Source organism: Pseudorca crassidens, chromosome 1, assembly GCF_039906515.1.
Source record: "Pseudorca crassidens isolate mPseCra1 chromosome 1, mPseCra1.hap1, whole genome shotgun sequence".
NCBI classification, from domain to species: Eukaryota; Metazoa; Chordata; class Mammalia; order Artiodactyla; family Delphinidae; genus Pseudorca; species Pseudorca crassidens.
In genome coordinates this window covers 10,771,548-10,794,222 of record NC_090296.1, presented here as the reverse complement: position 1 = coordinate 10,794,222, position 22,675 = coordinate 10,771,548, and the positions used below count along the sequence as shown (strand labels likewise).

Sequence of the window (22,675 nt, the reverse complement as noted above, 5' to 3'; positions counted from 1 at the left end):
TAAGTGTCATGAGGAGTGTCATCGTGGAGCCTGGGGGACCCAGGTGCCAGTGGAGGGACGAATTTCATGGCCCTCGTAAGCAGGTGTGGAGAGAAGCATCATGGGTTCATTTAGTTATTCATTCTCTCACTCAACAAAGAGTTACTGAGTGGAGATTGGCCACTAGCCAGGAAGCCAGAGGGATGTCCGCAGTGGAGGAAGAGGCACTTGAAATTTGGGGTGAGACAGAAAGCCTGCAGCTCCAGCTTCTCCGTTACCTGTGCTGAGGGGCTAGCACTTACCTCTCCAGATCTCAGTTTCTGCACCTGTAAGTGGGCATGTAATCCCACAGCAGCTGCAGCAGTGGGCGGCGGGGTGGTGGATGCACGTGGGATCTGCGGAAGATACAGGCCTGGGAGCCCCTAGCTCTGACTGAGCGGGTGAACGTGTGAACATGTGAAGGGCAGGAGGGTGTCTGCTTCATCCCTAGCTGCCTGGGAAGGTGAGGAGTCCTTTTCTGAGACAGAGCAGGTCTGAGACTAATGGATTCCAAGCTCTGTGCGCCTGCAATGAGCGAGGCACAGTGACAAGCTCTTTCCAGGAGTTACCAAGAGGCCACAGAACATCTGAGCGTAGAACCTGGACTTTGGAGTCAGAATGCCTGTGTTTGAACCTGGAATCTACCAATCACTGAGTATACTAGTTGGTTAGTGTATTAGTTTTGCTCTAACAGAGGACCACATCTGAGTGGTTTAACAACAGAAATGTACCGTTCCACTCTTCTGGAGGCCAGAAGACCAAGATCAAGGTGATGGCAGAGTTGACTCCTTCTGAGGCTGTGAGGGAGCATCTGTCCCAGGCCTCTCCCCTGGATTCTGGGGGTTTGCTGGCCATCTTTGGTGTTCCTTGGCTTCTAGATCTCTGCCTTCATATTCGCATGGCGTTCTCCCTGTGTGTGTGTCTCTGTCCAGATTTCCCCCTTTTATAAGGACATCAGTCTTATTGGATTGAGCACCCACCTAGTTCAGTATGACCTCATCTGAACTAATTACAGCAGCAATGACCCTATTTCCAAATAAGGTCACATGCTGAGATACTGGTGGTTAAGTCTTCAATTCTGGGGGGACACAGTTGAACCCATGACACGGTGTGGGACTTGGGCCATCCCTCTGTGCCTCAGTTCCCTCACCTGTAAAATGGAGATGATGCTACCTAACATGTAAACCTACTGTAGATTCTGGGTGAGGTTCTGTATGTAAAGCACTTTGCTGTTCCACAAATGTTCGCTATTGTTATTTCATTTTATATTTTATCACAACTCTCCTCTAAAGCAGGGTCACAACTTCACATGCCTGCCAGAGCTGGCAGGTCACCTGAACAGGTAAAGTGAGCTGACGGTGGTGGGGACCAGGCAGGCGGAATAGTAAGAGCCCCCACTGAAAGGCATTTCTGGTCCACATTGTCACACACACACTCAGGGGGGTGACAGAACCCAACTCTGTCCAGGGCGAAGCTCGCCTATTGGGAATTGTGCTCTTTCTTGCTCTTGATGTCAATGGAAAAATAAATCTAGCATGACTTACCAGGTCCTTTAAATTCCCATATTCTGGCCACTGGCCCATCTTACTCTCTACCCCAGTTGTCATGGACTGAATTGTGTCCTCTGAAACTTCATATATTGAAGCCTGAACCCCCAACGTGATTGTATTTGGAGGAAGGGCCTTTAGGGAAGTAATCAAAGTTCAATGAGGTCATAAGGATGGGGCCCTAATCCCACTGAATTAGTATCCTTATAAGAGGAAGAGACACCAGAGCTTGCTTCTCCTCCCTCTCTTTCTCTCTCCCCTTCTTTCTCTGTCCCCCCATATGTACACAGAAGAGGCTGTGTGAGGATTCAGCAAGAAGGCACCATCTACAAGCCAGGAAGACAGATCTAACCAGAAATTAACCCTGCCATCACCTTGATCTTGGACTTCCAGCCTCCAGAACTGTGAGAAACACATTTCTGCCGTTTAAGCCTTTCAGTTTGTAGTATTTTGTTCTGGCAGCCAGAGCAGACTAATCCAGGCCCTGAGACACCCTCAAAACTTCTCCAAATGGACCCATTCCCAGCCCCCATTCCTTCAGAACCCTGCCGAGTGACAATAGGCAGTCAGGGTTTGCCCCGTTCCCCAAATTCTCAAGATAGTCCTTAAAATGTAAGGACTGGGACGTGGTACGTGGGCTGTCTCCACGGACAGGCACACGGGCTGGAGAAGTCCCTCAGCATCTGCTTAGTCCCATCTTTCCCACATAGTTTCCTCGGGAATCTGTTTGGGAGTATTATACTAGTTTCCTGTTGCTGCTGTAACCAATTATGACACACTTAGTGGCTTAAAGCAACACAAATTTATTCTCTTACAGTTCTGGAGGTCAGAAGTCCAAACGGGTTCCTGGGCCAACATCAAGATGTTAGCAGGGTTTGCTTCTGGAGTGCTTTGGCCCACGGCCTCTCATCACATTGTTTTTCTCCTCCTGCTTTCCTGATCACATCACCTCCTCTGACTCTGATCTCCCACCCCTCTCTCTCACTCTCTCCTCTCTCTCTTTCTCACATAAGGAAGGACCCTTGTGGTTACGTTTAGGACCCACCTGGGAAATCCATAATACCCCCCCCCATTTCAAGATCCTTAACTCAATCACATCTGCAAATCCCTCTTGTTATATAAGGTCACATTCACAGGTTCTGAGTATTAGGATGTGAATATCTCTGGGGGACTGCTATCCATCCTACTATAGGTAGGTAACACTGATTCCCTCCCTATAGAACATAGTTTGGGAATCTCTAGACCATGAGATGAAGGATTCTTGCTTATGTCACATGGCACAATGGACAGAAAGCAAAACCTGGACAGAAGGGACCTAGTTCCTCCTTGTTAATGCCTCTCCCTATTAGCTGTGTACTTTTGGGCTGATCACCTAACCTCTCTCAGCTTCCGTCTTCTCACAGATTCCATGGGGATGCTGGTGCCCATCATCTAGCGCGTTGCAAGGGCAGAGGGCACAAAGCAAGCACCTGATGCCTGGTAGTGACTGTGCTTATCTCTAGGTTGAGATAAAGTTCAGTATTATGCCCTTTGCAGGGTGGTTGTAAGGACTAAAAGAGGTAATGGGCCATAACTGGGCCTGGAATCAGGGAGTGAGAAGGGGGACATCTCAGAGGTTGTAGAGCGACCCTGGTTGCTGAGCGCCAGGATCGCTTCCTCTGGGTAACGCCTGGCCCTCTGTTTCCTCCACCAACTCCACACGCGACAGTCACCCACACAACCTCTGGGTCATGGCCACACACTGGATACCCCGGTATTAGGAAGCCCCAGGCATGGGGATCTTGGAAATGAAACAAGGGTTGAGCCAACACCCTAGCACTTGGAAATGTTCTTGAAAGTGTGGGGCTGAGTTTTGAAGCCCCAATTTCAAGGTAGAAAAGGACAGTCCAAGTGAGCCCACAGAAATCCTGGAGACAGACCTTTGCTTAGCAAAGAGCCCTGGCCTTGGAGACAGCGACCTGGGCACTCAGCCCTGCTCTGTCCCTAACTGATGCACATCTCTGAAAAGTTCCATCATCTCTCTGAGCCTCGGTTCAGTTATGAGTGCAATAAGAGGGGTGGATACAGTGATCCCTCATCTCAGCCATTGTGAGACCTTCTCAATCCATCTAATTTCCACGGGGATCTGGCAATGGGGGTCCATGAATCTAGTAAGCACACAAGACTTTGAAGAGCTTGGGTCCTCACTCCTCCAGATCTGCAGCAAATTGGCTGCAGGAAACAAAAGGATCAGCCCGGAGGAAGGGAGGAGGTTTGAGAGGATGTCTCTTTCCCTGCGTCTGGACCAGCCGGCAGCTGGTCACCTGTCCATCCTGGTCTGCCTGGGATGCTCGTGCCATTGCTGGCAGGTGGTGGCTGGTGTAGGGCTTTCGGGGCAATGACGAGATGGCCCTGGTCAGAGCTCAGATGGCTTTGGCTTGGTAGGCCTAGAAGCCCTGCCAGGATAGGACAGGGCGAGGCTGGCTGGGGCGGGGCCACGGGAGGGGCGGAGTCAGGGCCCTGCTCTAGTCAGTAACAGATGCTGGCTCCAGTCCAGCCAGCCCTCTGCTCTTTACCGAGCCCAACCGACCGTCGCCTCTGCCGTGTGCACGCTCGGCCACTGGACAGAGTAAGTACAGGCACAGTGGATGGAGGGCCGTGGGCTCAAGGGCGAGGAATGGGCTCTGGAGTTACGGGATTTGGAGGGCTTAGAAACTTTGGAGGTGCCCCAGGGTGAGCAGGACACAGTGGTGGGGAGGGAGCCAGGGCCTCTGGAGCAGAGAAGTGGGGGACACCCCGCCCCTTGCTGTGTGGTCTTGGGGGTGGCACTAAATCTGGCCGAGCCTCAGCTTCCTCAGTGGATAAGATGCAAATTATTGCACCCCTTGCACGGTGTGACTGTGAAGAGCACATCTGGTAGGTGTGGAGGCATTTTTAGTTGTCATAACTGGGGCGCGGGGGTTGCTATTGGCTTCCAGAGAGTAGAGGCCAGGGATGCTGCTGAACACCCCGCGATGCACAGGACAGCCCCCACCACAAAGGATGATCTGATTCCAAATGCCTGAGAAACCCTGAACGGGGACAAAATGTCTGGTACCTAGGACGTGCTCGATCAACCATAGCGTCTACTGTTTTTTGTGCCTGGAACCTTGGACCTTTAGAAACCAGGAAAAATGTTCAAATATAATCTGTTTCCCTGAGATAAGGCTGCCCTGCCCAGAGGCTGCTACCCAGAGTGGTTGTTAGAGCTCCAGATGCCATTTTGCCGTTTGTTAGATAAACAAAATGTGGATGGGAAGTGAGTGAAATTTTCAGTTTTTCTAAGGATGGGGCTTTTGGCATGAAATGCAACAATAAAAGGGAAACTGCTCCCCTGGGCCAACATCCTTATTGACAGATCCAGAAACTGCAGCTTGAAGAATAAAGGGGGCGGGAGGGAACTTTGGGAGGTGATGGATGTGTTCAGGCGTTGATGGTGGTGATGGTTTCATGGATGTGTACTTCTCTCCAAACTCATCGAGTTGTCTACATTAAATATGTACAGGTTTTGGGGTGTCAGTCCAGCCTCACTAAAGTGGCTTTAAAAAAGAAAGAGGAAACTGAAGCTGAGCTATTCAAGGTCAGCTGAGTTATTCAAGGTCAGCTGGCATGTTAGCCCCAGGGCCACGAGGGCTCAGCCCGGGACGCCCAGCCTGGCTCATTCCCACAACTCGGTGGCCAGCGTGTGGTCTAACACCTCCGAACTACAGAGAAGGAGACAGGGTCCATTCATCCATCCACTCATCCATTCATTCACAGGGGTGTCTGAGCATCACCCCTTGACTGAAAGTGTCACGGCGGGACCAGCACAGATGCGGGTCTTCTCTTACAAGCACATGTTCTAGTGGGGGAGAGGCCGGAACAAGAGGGGTCAACAGCACACGCATACGTAATTGCACTTCTGTAGCTGATGGAGCCATGAGAGAAAAAATCAAAGGGGCTGTTATAGAGAATAACGGCGGAGAGGGCGTGGTCACGTGTGGACAAGGTACCACCAAGAAGTGACAGTTAAGTAGAGGCCTGGACTCAGGGAGAAACTGGTCCTTGTGAGAAAGGTGGAGAAAGGGCTCCAGGAGGGAGAGCAGAGTGTGCAAGCGCCCATGGCTGGGATGGGGCTTCTGTGTTAGGAATTGAAAAAGAAGAAGTGTGCCCTGGGAGACAGAGCTGGTCACGTGAGGCTGGGGACAGCATGACAGAGCCCGACTGCACGCATCCTCATGGGTTATCGTGCAAATCAGAGTTTGGTTTTACCAAGCTACTGGGCAGCAAGAATGTTCTTAGGCAGGGGAGTGGCTTGACCATGTTTGTGATTGAAGGGGATTCTTTCAGAATGTACTTATGTATGTAGAATGGCTCTCGGGCCCAGGAGAAGTGGGGTCCAGGTGAAAGAAAAAAAAAAAAGGCTTCCATTAGGATGGTGGCAGGGAAAATTGGGAGAGGCAGGCAGATTCGGAGCTAGAAACTGGCAAGCCTTGCTGATAGTCTGGAGATGGGGAGGGAGTCCCCATCTTAGGAAAGTCCCCCAGGTCACTGATTCCAGGAAGCTCTGCCCCCTGGTCTATAGGATCCAGGGGAAGTTGTGATTTTGTCTTTTGCTCTCTGCCTGGGCTCCACATCTTGTATCTATCTCCTTGCGTAATTAGCAGATAGTGGACAGACCCTTCTGAGCTGCACACCTCCCATGGTTGAGGCCAAAGTCTACCTCAGTGGGACTTTGTTGCCTAACATTTGGAATACACGCCAGCAGATTCTGGATCTGGATGGTGGGGGACCAGGGGAAGGACTGCCCGGGGCCTGCCTACTCCATGCCCACCCTCTGTCGCCGCAAGTCCCTTTGGCCTGGGATGCCAGATAAAATTGATCGATCTGCTCTCTTCCCTCTGACACGTGGGAGCATCTCTGCAGACACACTGGCGTCAGGGGCCCAGGAGAGGGTCAGCCAGGCCAGGCTCTGCCGGCCCGCTGCGGGGGCTGGTGTCCTGAGAGCCAGGCTCACAGAGCCTGGAGCAGACACTCCACTGGCTCAAAGCTGGCACAAAACTCTGTAAGCTGTATATTTGTACCAGAGGCCCAGGAGTGTAATGGCAAAGACTGGGCTTAGAAACTAGGAAACCTGAAACGAGCACCCCTGGGCCTCCATTTTCTCAGAAGTAACCTCTCTGACCCTCTGTCTCCTCTTCCGTACAGTTGTGACAAGGACACCAACTCCATGTTGCTGTGGAGGAGTGTAAATGAGCTAATTCGTGTGAACAGGTTGGGGGAGACCCAGGGATACTCACCAGCAGCCACAGAGGAGGGGGAACAATGTGTCATTCCTCAGAGCCATAAAAGGCAGCCGAGAGGCAGCGTGTACACCAGTCAGAAGAATCTGGATTCTAACCTGGTTCCATCACTCACTGGCTGGGACAAGCTTTTCCATTTTGCTAAGCCTCAGTTTATTTGGCTGTAAAATGGGGCTAATAACACTTTTGGTAAAGATGAAATACAGTAATATTTATAGAGTGTCTAACAGGTCCTTAATAAACAGTGGATTCAATAAGAGGGAGAGAGAGAGAGCTACTTGGAGCAAGGTTTTCTGGGTCCCAAACCTGCAGCCCAGGGGAGCCAGAGGGAAGCTGAGCCCTTGCTCTCTACGGGGACTCATGGGGCGTTCAGAGAAGTGGCTCTGGCCCATCAGATCGCTGGTGTTTCAGGGGGGTCAGGCAGTGGTGGAGCCATGGCACCAGACCTCTAGGTTTTTATGAAGAAACTGAAGCCTGAGAGGGGAAGGGCCTGGCTCAAGGTCACCAGGCTGCAGGGGTGGGAGGATGGGAGACTGGAACTCTCACTCCTGCTCCCCCGCCAGCTGCCCCTGGGCTCCGTCTAAGCAGAAAACTCCTCTGCGGTCTGTAGCTATTCTTTGAAAGTATTTCTTTTAGGGTAATTATCAGCTCGGTGTTAATCTGTGTCTGGGAGCTGGGGGGTTGGTGAGCTGAACTGCTTCTTCAGCAGCTTCCTGCTACATTGATGATTCTAACACTCTGCACGCTAAAGGACACAGAGATCACACCACCCACCCATGTCCTTTACAGACCTCCGTGAAGGCAAGTCTCAAAGTGGGAACAAAAAGGGAGTGTCAGCACGGGAAGCCTGTTTCTTAATTCTCTGCAGAGTAGGGGCTATCGGTGGTGACCGTGGAGGCCAAGAATACAGGATCCGGAGGCTGTGATACAGAGGAGGGGGACCAGGGATCTGGGGGAGCTAAACGGTGTGGCGGTTCAGAGCATGAGCTGTGAGGGTCAGAACTAGGTCTGAACCCTAGTAGCTTTGCCACTACTAGCAAGCAAGTCATCCTCTCTGAGCCTCAGATGACCTGTCTTTAAAATGGAGCCAGTGACAGAACCTGCCTCCGTGGGCGGGTGAGAGGCTATAGCAGTTGATATATGTCAAGATAGCGCAGCACCCAGCAGTGGCGGGTGCTGGCGATGCACTCGGGCCTCCCACGGGCATGGGGACTGCTCGGGCCGCTATATTTGGTTCAGGGTAGCTGGAGGTTCTGCAGACAGAATCGGCTAAATGAAGTTCCTTTGTGGGCTCAGGTGCAGTTGGGAGGCTGGGGTGGTGAGCATGACTTGCTTGAGTCCGTCAATTTCATTCAGACAAAGACGGCCAGGACTGCCGATCCCCGAGCTCCCTGGTGTCCCCCACGCCAGCCACCTCCAATGCAGCTCTTTGGGGCTCTTTGCAGTTTGGTTTTGCGTGGGTCTGTGACTCTGTGTCTGTGCTCGCCCTGGGCCTGGGGCACCTGATGACACGGTGTCCACCGGGGGATGCACGCCAAGCGCGAGGTCTCATCAGGGGTCAGTCAGGCCACCGTGGGAATTAGTTGTCCAGCCGCCACCAGGCTGCCACGAGAGTGTGTGTGTGAAAGCATGTACCCCACGGTACAGCTGGGGAAACGGGGGTCTCGGGTGGGGCTCTGGCCAGTCGCTGCCACACCAACAACTCACACCTGGACAGCATGTCTGCACTGGGCACTGCTCCAAGCACGTTACGTATGTTGGTCATTAAAGCCCCAGCCCCTGGTGGAGGTTCTGTCACGACCTCCATTGTACAGGTGGGGCAGTGGCATGGGTGTAACCGACTTGTACCACATCACACTTTGGAGGAAGCAGTGGGACTGGGACTTGAACCCCAGCTGCTGGGCTGCAGAGTCTCTGCACTGTTCACGGGGGTGGAAGGAGGGCTTTAGGAGGCCCGGGCACAGGAGGGGTTACTGGACGCAGAGGAGGGGTCTAGGAAGGTGGTCATGCGAGAGACTGTGGGCGGAGGACAAGGCCAGAGTGATGCAGGAGCCCCCAGGGCCCACCTGAGAGGCTGTAGACAGACAAAAGGAAGCTGAGGGGCTCCTCACCTGGGGGAGACACAGAAGAAGAGATGCCTGGGGGCTCAGACAACACACATTTATGGTCTCACAGTCCTGGAGGCTGGAAGTCCAAGGTCAGCAGGGCTGGTTCCTCCTAGGGCTTCTCTCCTCGGCTTGTACGTGAATGTCTCCTCCTCCCTGTGCCCTCACATTCCTCACGTGGTCGCCCCTCAGTCTGTGTGTGTCTGTGTCCTAGTGCCCTCTTCTTATGAGGACACCAGCCACGTTGCATCAGGGCCCGCTCGACCTCATTTTAACTTAATTACTTCTTGAAAGGCCCTGTCTCCAAATACAGTCACATTCTGAGGTACAGCGGGTTAGGACGTCAATGAATGGATTTGGGGGACACAATTCAGCCCATCACAGATGAGAAGGGAAGTTGGGGGGCTCACGTTAAGAGGGCGGAATTTCCTCAAGGGGGGAAGGTGCCTCTGATGACGGACAAGGATGGCTTTGAGGGGTCCTGGAGCAGCCCCTGGGGAAGCCCCTGGGGAAGTTCACTGATGAACCACAGGAGGCTGGCACGCTAGCCACCACGCCATGGAGTAGGTGCTCCAAAAGCACAGGGACGAATCCAGCAGTGTGGCAGGGGCCACAGCGGGTAGCTGCCCTGAACTCAGAGAAGGACACGAGGTCTTGCAAATGCTACACCCAGGGAAGGAAGTGAGGGTTAGGGGCCATGTATGGAAACAGGCTGCCAGGTCCCGGTAACCTCAGGGACGCTAACCTGGCCGAACACGGGAGAACCCTCCGCCCCACGGCCCATCCCCCTGTGACGCGTACCTCGACGTGGGTGAGGGAGGCTTCTCGCCTTGGGGGCCAGTCCCCACGTGGGATCTCTCCCCTCCGCCTGGTGCCCGCTCTCCCCACCCACCGATGCCCATGTCCTCAAGTATCTGTGCTGCAGTCCCTCCCGCGCTACCTAAGCGCTCACTCGCAGCCTCTCTGGTTCAGCATTGCCCTTTGAGGCTGCTGGTTGATGGTGCCGCCTCCCGAAATGGCAGCCTTGCTTGTGACCTGCCCACCCTCCCTTTCAGGCCTGGGCAGCCACGATGCGGCTCCGTTTACTCCTGTGCCTGGTACTCCTGAGCCCGCGGATGGTCGCCCTGCGCCGACCCCAGAAGAAGAGAGTTCAGGAGCTGTCGCCCGCAGTCGCCACGGTGGCCCCTCGCAGCCGGGACTTTGTCTTCGACCTCTACAGGGCCTTGGCCGCAGCTGCCCCCGACCAGAACATCTTCTTCTCCCCTCTGAGCATCTCCGTGAGCCTGGCCATGCTCTCCCTGGGGGCGCGGTGCAACACGAAGGCGCAGGTCCTGGCGGGCCTGGGCCTCAGCCCCCAGGAGGGCCAGGAGGAGGAGCTCCACAGCGCCTCCCAGCGGCTGCTGTGGGAGCTCGAGCGGCCCAGAGACAGCCTCCAGCTGAGCCTCGGCAACGCCCTGTTCACCAAGCCCGCGGTGCCCATGGAGGAGGCCTTCCTGGGCGCCATAAGGACGCTGTACCTGGCAGACACTTTCCCCACCGACTTTGAGGACCCTGAAGGGGCCCAGAAGCAGATCAATGATTACGTGGCAAAGCAAACGAAAGGCAAGATTGTGGACTTGGTTAAGGGCCTGGATGGCACTGAGGTCATGGTCATAGTGAATTACATTTTCTTTAAAGGTAAGGCCCTGAGCTTTCTCTTTTAAGATGCTTTTGTCAAAAAACAAAACCAAGCCAATTCCCACACCCATGAAAGAGTGGGAGTGGATTTATTCTTTTCTGATCCCTGTTGATAGACTGAAGCCAACAGCAGCTGGGTGAGACAGTGTCTTCTTACTGCATAAGGTGGAGTGAAAGTCCCCGGATGCTGTTTCCTCCACTGGGGAAGAGCTGGTTCCTGTTCGTGCCCCTGGGGGCACTTAAAGCAACAGCTTCCACAGAGGCTCTGAAGCATGAGTTTTTCAAGGCCACGATGCCAGAGAAACTGACAGCATGGCTACTCAGGGCAGGACTGTGGGCCTTAGAAGGGCCTGAGAGGGCATTTCCCAGATGCTCTCTTGTACCCATATCCTCCTAGGGGCTGTTTCCTCAACCGAGAAATCCTGGAACAAGAGCCTGTTCCCCTGAACAGTCCTCTCCCCCCTCCCCAAGAGCTGACCCCCCCCCATCTTTATCTCCCTGGCATTGCTTGTAAATATCGCTACTCATCTCAGCTTGTACACCTGCTTCTCCTTCTAGATACTGAGCTGCTGAGCATCCTGCGCGGGGCCTGCTGGGGATGGGGGAGGGGCAGGGAGGGAAAAGGATAGAGGAAAATAGTTAAACTGTTAACCAAGCCCCCCTCTTCCCGCGGTCACAGATGGTGAGTATCAGGCTTGGGCTCTAAGATTTCTTGTCCCCTGGTCCAGGGCTAGGCTGCAGAGGACAGCTGTGAAATAATCTAAGTGGGGCATGCGGGAGGGATCTATATTTGATAACTAGTAAGAAAATGGAAACAATTACTTGTCCCACTTTGAACAAAATGTCCCAAGCAGACAAAGCAAGAAGCATCATCACAGACTTCTCAGCAGGAAAAATCATGTTTTTGCAGGAACCTTTCCAACCTTTCTCCCAAACCCAGATTGAGGTCAAATATTGGGAAAAGACAGAAAAAGAGAATAGCTCACCCAGATATAGTGTAGCTGTCAGCCGTACATATTAGTTACCCTTTTCACTGGGATGTTTGACCTTGAGTAGAAACATCAGATATTCAGACAAATGACATTAGGGGTGAAGGGTCTCTGAAGACACGAAAACCAACCTCCTTGTTTTGCAAATGTGGAAATAAAGCCCCACAAAAAGTTCAAGCCTGTCCCCCGAATTTGGAAGTGGCTCGTCTTTATATTCAAGAGGTTTGGCAGTCACTTCTGCCCATAAGACTGCTCCAGAGAGGATGCTGTCTGTTTGGTAGGTTTAGTGTCTGCACACTTTTCATTGGCAGCTGAGAATGTTTAATTCCTTTTCCATTTTAATCTTTAGCTAAGTGGGAGACAAGCTTCAACCGCAAAAGCACCCACGAGCAGGACTTCCACGTGACCTCGGAGACGGTGGTGCGGGTACCCATGATGAAACGAGAGGATCAGTTTTACTACCTCCTGGACCGAAACCTCTCCTGCAGGGTGGTAGGGGTCCCCTACCAAGGGAACGCCACCGCCTTCTTCATTCTCCCCCGCGAGGGCGGGATGGGACAGGTGGAAAATGGCCTGACAGAGAAAACACTGAGGAAGTGGCTCAAGATGCCCATGAAGAGGTATTCTTCACACTCTTCCAGGGCCAGCCTGCTGCTGCACACCTGCAGGGCCACACGGCAGTGGTGGGAGAACTCACCTGGCCTGGGAGCCGCCTCCCAGCCCAGAGGCATCATGTGAAGTCCCAGCCCTCTGGCCTGACCCAGTTAGAGGGACCAGGGCTGGAAGCTGGGTTTTCTGGTGGGGCCGTCGGAGTGGGCAGTGACCTCTGGGGGCAGCCCAGGTCCAAGTGTAGAGTAGGATGGGTTCCATTGTAGGCAACGTGCTGGAGGAGCATTATGAAACCAAGAGGAGATGGCAGGAATGTGAGCTCAGGGAGCCAGTGCTCTGGGAGGGTCCAAGAAAGGTCTTCTCTTTCCAGACAGCTTGAGCTTCACCTACCCAAGTTCTCCATTGAGGGCTCCTATCAGCTGGAGAAAGTCCTCCCCAAGCTGGGGATCAGAGATGTCTTCACCTCCTATGCTGACCTGACCGGCATCTCCAACCATTCCAACATCCAGGTGTCTGAGGTGAGCTCAGAAGCTCCTGAGCACCTGCTTTCAGAAATTTCTATCCTATCCTATCTTATCCTATCCTATCTTATCCTATCCTATCCTATCCTATCCTATCCTATCCTATCTTATCCTATCCTATCCTATCTTATCCTATCCTATCCTATCCTATCTTATCCTATCCTATCTTATCCTATTCTATCCTACCCTATCTTATCCTATCCTATCCTATCCTATCTTATCCTATCCTATCTTATCCTATCCTATCCTATCCTATCTTATCCTATCCTATCGTATCCTATCCTATCTTATCCTATCCTATCCTATCCTATCTTATCCTATCCTATCTTATCCTATCCTATCGTATCCTATCCTATCTTATCCTATCCTATCGTATCCTATCTTATCCTATCCTATCCTATCTTATCCTATCCTATCCTATCCTATCTTATCCTATCCTATCTTATCCTATCCTATCCTATCCTATCTTATCCTATCCTATCCTATCCTATCCTATCCTATCCTATCTTATCCTATCCTATCTTATCCTATCCTATCCTATCCTATCCTATCTTATCCTATCCTATCCTATCCTATCCTATCTTATCCTACCTTATCCTATCCTATCTTATTCTATCCTATCCTATCCTATCCTATCCTATCTTATCCTACCTTATCCTATCCTATCTTATCCTATCCTATCTTATCCTATCCTATCCTATCCTATCCTACCTTATCCTACCCTATCTTATCCTATCCTATCCTATCCTATCCTATCCTATCCTATCCTACCTTATCCTATCCTATCTTATCCTATCCTATCGTATCCTATCCTATCTTATCCTATCCTATCGTATCCTATCCTATCCTATCCTATCCTATCTTATCCTATCCTATCCTATCCTATCCTATCCTATCTTATCCTATCCTATCTTATCCTATCCTATTCTATCCTATCTTATCCTATCCTATCCTATCCTATCCTATCTTATCCTACCTTATTCTATCCTATCCTATCCTATCCTATCCTATCCTATCTTATCCTACCTTATCCTATCCTATCTTATCCTATCCTATCTTATCCTATCCTATCCTATCCTATCCTACCTTATCCTACCCTATCTTATCCTATCCTATCCTATCCTATCCTACCTTATCCTATCCTATCTTATTCTATCCTATCCTATCCTATCCTATCCTATCCTATCCTATCTTATCCTATCCTATCGTATCCTATCTTATCCTATCCTATCCTATCCTATCCTATCCTATCTTATCCTATCCTATTCTATCCTATCCTATCCTACCTTATCCTATCCTATCCTATCCTATCTTATCCTATCCTATCCTATCCTATCTTATCCTATCCTATCCTATCCTATCCTACCTTATCCTATCCTATCCTATCCTATCCTATCTTATCCTATCCTATCTTATCCTATCCTATCTTATCCTATCCTATCCTATCCTATCTTATCCTATCCTATCCTATCTTATCCTATCCTATCTTATCCTATCCTATCCTATCCTATCCTATCCTATCCTATCCTATCCTATCTTATCCTACCCTATCTTATCCTATCCTATCCTATCCTATCCTACCTTATCCTATCTTATCTTATCCTATCCTACCTTATCCTATCCTATCTTATCCTATCCTATCCTATCCTATCTTATCCTATCCTATCCTATCCTACCTTATCCTATCTTATCTTATCCTATCCTACCTTATCCTATCCTATCTTATCCTATCCTATCCTATCCTATCTTATCCTATCCTATCCTATCCTATCCTGTCCTATCCTATCCTATCCTATTCCATCCCATTCCTCATTCCAAATCCTTTCTCTCTCTCTCTCCTCTTTTCCCTCAGGAAGCAAAGGTTTCACTTTGCATCTTGTCCTCTGAACAAGGGGAAACCCTACCCAGCACCGTGCCTTGGGGGAAGGTGTCTTGTCTGAAGCAATCAAAACTAAGAATTGGATGCTAGCTCCTTCACTCACCAGCTGGTGTGTGAAGGAGCTAGCATCCTCCAGCAATTACTCGACCTCTCTGAGCCTCCTTTCTCTCTATAAACTTGGAGAGTCACACCCTTGCTGCTAGATGCAGTGAGAATTCAATGAAAGACATGCATGCGCTCACCTGTAAGCCGTGGTGCGCAGTAGTTGTTCAATCACATCATCTCCTATCTGCTTCATGGCTCAGGAGCACAGAAACTTTCACAGTGATGCTGCTGGCAGAAACTTGTCTGTTTCCCCCTGATGGCATCTCCCAGCCCCTGGTGGCTCGGTGACGCCTGATGTCTCCCCTGCAGATGGTTCACAAAGCCATGGTGGAGGTGGATGAGTCGGGAACCCAAGCGGCTGCAGCCACGGGGACAATCTTCATGTTCAGATCTGCCCGGATGAGCTCTCAAAAGGTAGTATTCAACAGGCCCTTTCTGATGCTCATTGTGGAGAACAACAAACACATCCTTTTCCTCGGCAAAGTGACTCGCCCTTGAGATGGGGATTTCTCCTGAAAGGCACGGGCTTCCATAGTGGAAGATGAGGGTGCACTATGGCCATGTATCTGCTGGGAGCTGGTGATATACACAGGTTTAATTGACCAATGAGGCTTCCACAAATAATAATAATAACAATAACATTGAAATACTGATGATTGCTTCTTTCCACACGATTGCAAGACGGGTGCTTTGGAGAACATTTGGTTTTGCTCTCACCCTTCATCCATGGAGACTAGCACTGAGATCCAGAGAGGCCACACAGCATGCCAGTGGCAGAGAGAAGCTCAGAATCCAATCCAGGAGGATTGTTCCAGTAGATATTTCCACCAGGAAGCATATTCCCAAGCCTAGTTCCCCACCTGTCTGTAATACCAGCTACCAGTTTGCCATGGTTTGGAAAGGACACTGGAATGGGGGTATGAAGTGGGGCTTCTGTCCCAGCTGTGTGACATTGGGTAATACTGTCGCTCTCTGGACTTCGGTTTCCCAACGTATACGATGAAGGGTCAGGTCAAGGACTGGAGGATCCTTGAAATCATATAAAAAGTGTAGAATGTTCCCCACAAATCAGGTGATTTCAATGCATCCAAGTGCCACCCATCTTTTAAGGAAAGCAGGTGGACGGCAGGGTGGACACGGCCATCTCAGGTTTGTACCATCCTGTGGGTACATTTACAACCTCGTGGGCTTGGCTGGGGGTGGGAGAATGGAGGCCTGTTGCAAATACTAGAGTACCAGTTGAAGACCCTGATGACTAACTGTGGATTTTAGTGTCAGCAATAACAATAAAGCATTTTGCAAACACTGGGTGTCATTGTCCTTCTGGAAGTAGCTCTGGGAACAGCAACATTAATAGCTTATGTTCCAGGACTGATGCTAGGAGCTTAATCTGAATGGTTGCACTTACCCCTCACAATATCCTGTACCAGGCAGGCACTCCTCTTATCCCCACTTTACAGATAGGGACGGTGAAGCTTGTAGAGAACAGGTAATATACCTAGTCTCACAGCTCCTTGGTGGTGGAGGCAGGATTTGACCCCAGGAGTGTGGCCCCCGGACCACCCTCTCAGCCCCGGGCTCTGCCGCAGAGGAGACATGAGCCAGAAACAGAAGCCCAGGTCAAGTGTATCCGGGCACCAGCTCCCTTGTCATCCAGGTAGGCTCACTCTCCTCCTTCACGAAACCCACCATGCTTCCTTGTCTATCAAATAAAGGGGATTGGACCCTTTCAAGAATCAATGAATGAATGAGTGAATGAGTCCTTCACTCAGTCTCAGACTTTCCCCTAATTAGCTGCCCCCAAGTCTGACCCCTGAGTGCCTGTCGCCCCAACTTACATGCCCAAAACTTGCTTTCCATGAACCTGCGGCCAGCACTCTGACCCCAGAGACTGGACTGTGTGGGTGCCCCTTAGAACTAACGGGGTCAGAACCCCAAGCTCTGACCACCCCTCAAAGTACTGAGCATCTACTATATGCCAGCAGTGGGGATACTTTGCATCTGTGATGTCGTTAATCCTTCAGCAACCCTGTAAGGTCAACCTCAGCGTCCTCATTTCACAGAGGGCAACATAAGTGCTTGCCCAGAGCCCCCCTGCTGGTGACAGTGTAAGGCCCAGGCTCGGGGACCCAGATGGCACAGATGTCGGCCGGCGGCAGGGTAGATGGCTGCAACCAGAGCCAGACGCCTTGTCTGCGTTTTTGCTTTGGGCTTGGGAAGCTCTGGAGGATGGGGCCTCCTCATGGAGCCAGACCCGCTCCTGTGTGCCTTTTCCTTTCGCAACACCTGGTCTTTTTTGGCAAATATTTTTCTCAGAATTTACTCAGCCAGTCCAAGGTCAGGGGGAGGTCCTGGCTGTGCCATGTGTGTAAGGCCAAGGTCCAGCGCTATCTAAAGTTCACTCAGCAAACAGTCACAAAACAGCTCCCGTGTGGGGATCGGGCCGGGCTCAGGGCGGCCGATTTGGGGTATCATGGAAGGAAGCTCTGAGCTGGGAGTCACGGCAGGTCATGTAAGTCATTTGTCACACGATCCTGGGCTGAACAAACTGATAGAGCAACTCAGAGAGAGAGAAAGAGAGTTAACTTCTGAGGTCTCAGGGAAGGTTTTGCTGAAGAAGTGACTCTGAGCTGATCTTGAAGAGCATGTAGGGCTTCACAGACAGCAGACTTGGGAACAGAGCTGGGACTTCCAGGCCAAGGGAACAGCTGGAGAGAGCATGAGGCTGAGTGAGCTACAGTGTGGATGGCAAATTGTGGAGACTTCAGCCTGGACCAGGGCAGGGAGTGGGAAGGAGAGCAAGGAGGAAAGAGGGGACAGTGCTTGCGGTCCAGTGACAGGGACTCTGCACATGAGGCCCAGGTTTTGTCTCCTTTCTCCTCCTGATTTCAGGGTAGTTTGGCCATCCACGCCACACCTAAATCAGTCCCTGGACCTCTTCCTGCCCCTCACTCTCCCATCTGTGCATACCATAGATGCTTCACTCATCCCCCTAGGGGGCGCTCACACCCATCCACACCTGCTTCTCCATCAGCCCCGCCTGCCCCTCCCTGGGATAGACCTCATTCATCAGGTGAGATAAAGTACCAGGGAACAGGGCTAGGGCCCAGGACTCCTTCCTCCACCTCTCCCTGCAGAAACCCACACCAAAAAGAATGAACTTGGTCTCCAGAGGAAGCACTTCATGCCCCATTAAACAGCCTTGCCCAGACTACACTTGTTTATTTAGCCCTTTCATCCAAAGGCCATTGCTCATGGGGTGCCTACAGGGAATCAGGCAAGGAGCTAGTAAAAGGGTGTAATGTTGAGCCCAGCAGACACGGGCTTAGGCAATAACCAAGTATACAAACAAACGAGCAGAATTACAAACTCTGGTGAGGGTAATTCTTTTGTCCACAGATGTTTATTGAATATCCCCTGGCACTGCTCTAGGTGCTGGAGATAAATGAAGAAAACAACAAAGATCTCTGCTCTGGAGGAACTATATTCTAGTATGGAGTGACCATAACAAAAAAAATAACAAAGAATAAAAAAGAAAAGTAAAATACATCGCATGTCAGTTGATGGCAAATGCTATGGAGAGTGAGTTTGACAATTAGAGCAGGAAGTAAAGAACAGTAGTGCTAGGTGGAGAGACCTGACATCCACGACCTTGGGTGAAATACCTTGACTGTGTGGTCAAGGTCAACTTCACCAGTGGTATGTTGTGTTATCATCTTCTTTCTTCTGATATGGGGTGATGAGAAGGGAGCATTGCCTCAGTGGGATCTTCCCCCAAACACATAACCTCACTCTGATCATGAGAAAATAGCATACAGACCCCAACTGAGGGACATTCAACAAAATACCTGACCAGCAGTACTCTTCAAAAGTGCCAAGATTATGCAAAACAAGGAAAGCCTGATGCTATGAACTGAAGGTTTGTGTTCCCTCAAAATTCACATGTTGAAATCCTCACCCCCAGTGTGATGGTATTAGAAGGTGGTGTCATGGGGAGATGACTACGTCATAAGGATGGAGCCTTCATGAACGGGACTAGTGCTCTTAAAAGAGACCCCAGATGGGCTTCCCTGGTGGTGCAGTGGTTGAGAGTCCACCTGCCGATGCAGGGGACATGGGTTCATGCCCTGATCCGGGAAGATCCCACATGCCGTGGAGTGGCTGGGCCCATGAGCCATGGCTGCTGAGCCTGCATGTCCGGAGCCTGTGCTCCGCAACGGGAGAGACCACAACAGTGAGAGGCCCGCGTACTGGAAAAAAAAAAAAAAAAAGAGACCCCAGAGGTGAGGGTTGTGGTGTGATGAATTGGGAGTTTGGGATTGACATGTATACACTGATGTGTATAAAATGGATGACTAATAAGAAAAAAATATTAAAACAAACAAAAAAAGAAAAAAAGAGACCCCAGAGCTCTCTCTTGCTCCTTCCCATGTGTGGACACAAGCAGAAGAGAGCCCTCACCTGGCCATGCTGGTTCCCGGATCTCCAGCCTGGATGTCCAGCCTTCAAAACTGTGAAGAGTAGATTTCCACCACGTAGAAGCCACTCGGCCTGTGGTATTTTGTTATGGCAGCTGGGACAAATTAAGACTCCTGAGAAACTGTCACAGGCCAGGTAAAACTAAGGAGACCTGGAAACTAAGTGTAATGTGGTTTCTTGGATGGGATCCTGGAGAAGAAAAGGGACATTAGTGGAAAAAGTGAAATCCAAATGAGTCTATACAGTAAAAAGGCTCACTCCTTAGTTTTCAGAAATGTACCGTGGCTCTGTAAGATGCTTATGTCGCAGAAGCTCTCTGCACCGTCATTACGACTTTTCTGTATATCTAAAGTTGTTTCAAACTAGAAAGTTGACTTTTTTTAGTGAAACGTTAAAAAAAAAAGTAGGGAAGAGCATAGGTGTGGGGTTAGGGTTGTGAAGGCAGAATCAGGAGACCAGTTAAGGAGGAGAACAGGGCGCTAAGAGAGATAGCCAAGGACTTTCTACAGCTGGGGCTCCAGAGGGAGCTCTGGGGTGGTGGCATTGAAGCCAAGAGCTGAGGGACAAGCAGGAGTGAACGGAGCGAACGTTACTTGCGCACAACGTGAGCGAAGAAGACCCAGAGGTGGGAGAGTGTGTCCTGTTCACGGAACTGACGGGACACAGGTGGCTGGAGCCTGGGAGGCTCGCTCTTCACCAGCACCTGTTAGGCTGTGCAGGGTGCTGGGGGCGGGGGAGGCACTCCTAACACTGGGTAGCACTTGGATGCCACCTACTGTGTGCCTGGCACTCTTCTTAGCCCTCTGCATACATCGTCTCAGTTAATGAAGAGGCAGAGAGGCACCTGTGCAAGGGGCTGGGATGGCAAGTGGGTGACGTCAGTGACCTTCTCCTGTTTCCTAGAGAGCTGCACCCCAAAGTGGCTATCTGCCACCAATCCCCAAGGAACGAGGTGGCCCCGAGGTGGCAACATCTACAGACGCAAAAGCGCTTTGGCTACTTGGGAGAATCCAGTACGAGAGACCACATGCCATTCCTGATGGTGATTTTCTGTGAAGACGCAGAGTACAGATAACGAAATGCTCCTACACACGCCCGCATTGCTAACTCGCCCATATGTGCACACGTGGGTGCACACAGCCTTCTGGAGATGGGTGGCTTCTCAGCAGCTACTACAGCTGCAGCCTCTGGTTGTACCAGAGCATTCGTTGTGTACCTGGGCAGGGTGGGGCGGGAGGGATGGTGCTCAGAGTCTTCCCCTCTCTGTGCTCCTGCTTCTCCATCAGTCTCCCAGAGAGGCTGCTATGAACCATTCGTGGCTTTGATCAACAGGTACATTTCCTTCACAGATGTTAAGGGACCCGAGCGGGGTGGGGGTGGGTTGGGCTGGGGGTTGGGAAGATGGGTTTGGTGGGCGTGGGGTAAAGGAGTATGGGACAAGGGCCCGGCCTCTGCTCCCAGGTGTGCTGAGCAAACACATGTGTCCATTTCCCCCACTGCCCGATGGGGTGATGGTAACGGGGCTGTTTGAAGGCTTGGAGGAAACCAGGCAGGGGAAGGGGCCCTGACCCTACAGCAGCATTTCTCAGACTGTGACCAGCATCACCCAGGGAGCTTGTTAGAAATGCCTATTCCTGGCCCTTACCCGAAGAATCAGCATGTTTAACGACCCCCCCTCAGGATTCGGATGCACAGGCAGACAGAAGACCACGGGGTTTCCGATGTGGCTCGGGCCGCAGGGAATCTGCGCCCCATCCTCCGTGCAGCTGCCACCATCCGGCTTCAGGGCCTGAAGACTCTTATACGCTACACCCCTAGGGCCCAGACACTCTTTAGTATTAAGCATTTCTCCAGCTAGTCCTTGTCGAGCCACAGCTGGTAATAAACACAAACCCAGGCACATCCTCAGGACTCTGCCCAGAGGTCCCTCCGTGGTGGAGATTTCCTGACTCCCCCAGACCATTTCTGGTCCCCCCCCACACCCCTCCCTCCCTCCACCACTTCCCACACTGTATAGTTATCATCTCTCTATGTTTCTGTGTCTCTCACACACCAGGAAATCCCTGAGGGTTCACCCCGGTGCCTGGCACGGGCCTTGACCCAAAGTGCCCTCAACAAATGTTGGGTGAGTGAACGAAGGGGCCAAGTAGGAGGCCGCCGAAGACTCTATGCCTCTGCAAGTCCTCAGGCCACTGCCTAAGACCCCCTATTCCTTGAGCCCTGGACCCCTACCCGAGGGCATCGTGCAGGTGGGGCTGCTAATAACATAGAGGACACCCAGATAAATATGAATTCCAGATAATGAATCATTTTTTAGGATAAGTATGTCCCAGGAATTGTGGGATAGGTCCCAGGAATTCGTTTGCCAAATCTGGCAGCTCTGTCTGTAGGGAACAAGGGTGAGCGAGAAGCAGCCATCCCCACAGCCAAAAGCCAACAGTGCTCCCTGCAGAGCTGAGGGGAAGTCACCTCATGGGGACAGCAGGCAAAGGCTCTTGCTGTAAGGGGAGTGGGAACGGGTTTGGAGGCGTCAGAGGAGGGACTATTCCACCAAGAAGCACCAGGGAGGGCTTCCTGCCACATGCTGTGCAGCCCTAGGTATAACAAAGTGGTTGACTCATGGGTGATTGCATCCAACTGAAGCCTGAGACAGAATGTTCTCAGAGGTCCCCTTGTTTATAAAGGGAGTTGAAACCCTCCCTTCTCCTGGCATGAGTTGAGGGACATGTGGGCTCTGCAGGGACAGCTCTACACTCAGGAATGTGCTTGGGGACCTGGTGCTGGTGTCCCAGCTGCAGAGGTGGGCAGGTCCAGACCACGTGGGTGCTGCTGGACCAGAGGTTGGAAGGGAGGCCTGGGGTTGGAGGTGGAGACTTCAAACACAAGAGTGCCCTGAAGAGCCTGTATCCCTAAAGATGTTCTGGGGACCTTGCAGAAAACAGACTGGGAAGGAGCAGGCGGGGAGGAGTGCAGACAACCCAGTGGTCACTCACACAGGGAGCAGTGCCAGGAGCTGGGACCAGAGTGTGGGCAGCAGAGATGGAGAATAAGAAGTGGTTTCCAGGGATGTGGAAGTGGGAGATCTCGCCCCTCACTAAAGGGGAGGCTGGAGGAGGGAGGATGACTCCAGGTTCCTGGCTGAGCTGGGAAGATAGAGGCACTGTTCACTGAGATGGGGAGCAGAGAACTGTGGGGTGGGGGGTTATTTAGGGCATAGTCAGTGGGATAGATCACCAAAGAGAGAAGCCAAGGAGGAGCTATGTCAAAATTCTGGTTACCAGAAATCTCTGAAACATGGAGAGAGCTACAGCACCCCAGGTAAGAGGCAGGAGGTGATCGATGTGACAGGAAACCACCTGTGAAGGAGAGTGGAGAGCCCTGTGGTATAGAAGAGGGTCTCAGGCCAGACCAGGCTGCCGAGGGGGTGCAGGAGGAAGTGGAGTGCA

The 22,675-nt window shown here is 51.5% G+C and overlaps 1 protein-coding gene across 1 annotated transcript; it reads left to right on the top strand.

Moving 5' to 3' along the window:
- Positions 1-4,091: 4,091 nt before the first annotated feature.
- On the top strand, positions 4,092-15,602 carry SERPINA5 (serpin family A member 5). Its single transcript, XM_067735171.1, has 5 exons — positions 4,092-4,173; positions 10,026-10,647; positions 11,986-12,256; positions 12,616-12,763; positions 15,060-15,602. The coding sequence occupies exons 2-5, from the start codon at positions 10,041-10,043 to the stop codon at positions 15,246-15,248; spliced, it is 1,215 nt and encodes a 404-aa protein (XP_067591272.1). The 5' UTR covers positions 4,092-4,173; positions 10,026-10,040; the 3' UTR covers positions 15,249-15,602.
- Positions 15,603-22,675: the final 7,073 nt, after the last annotated feature.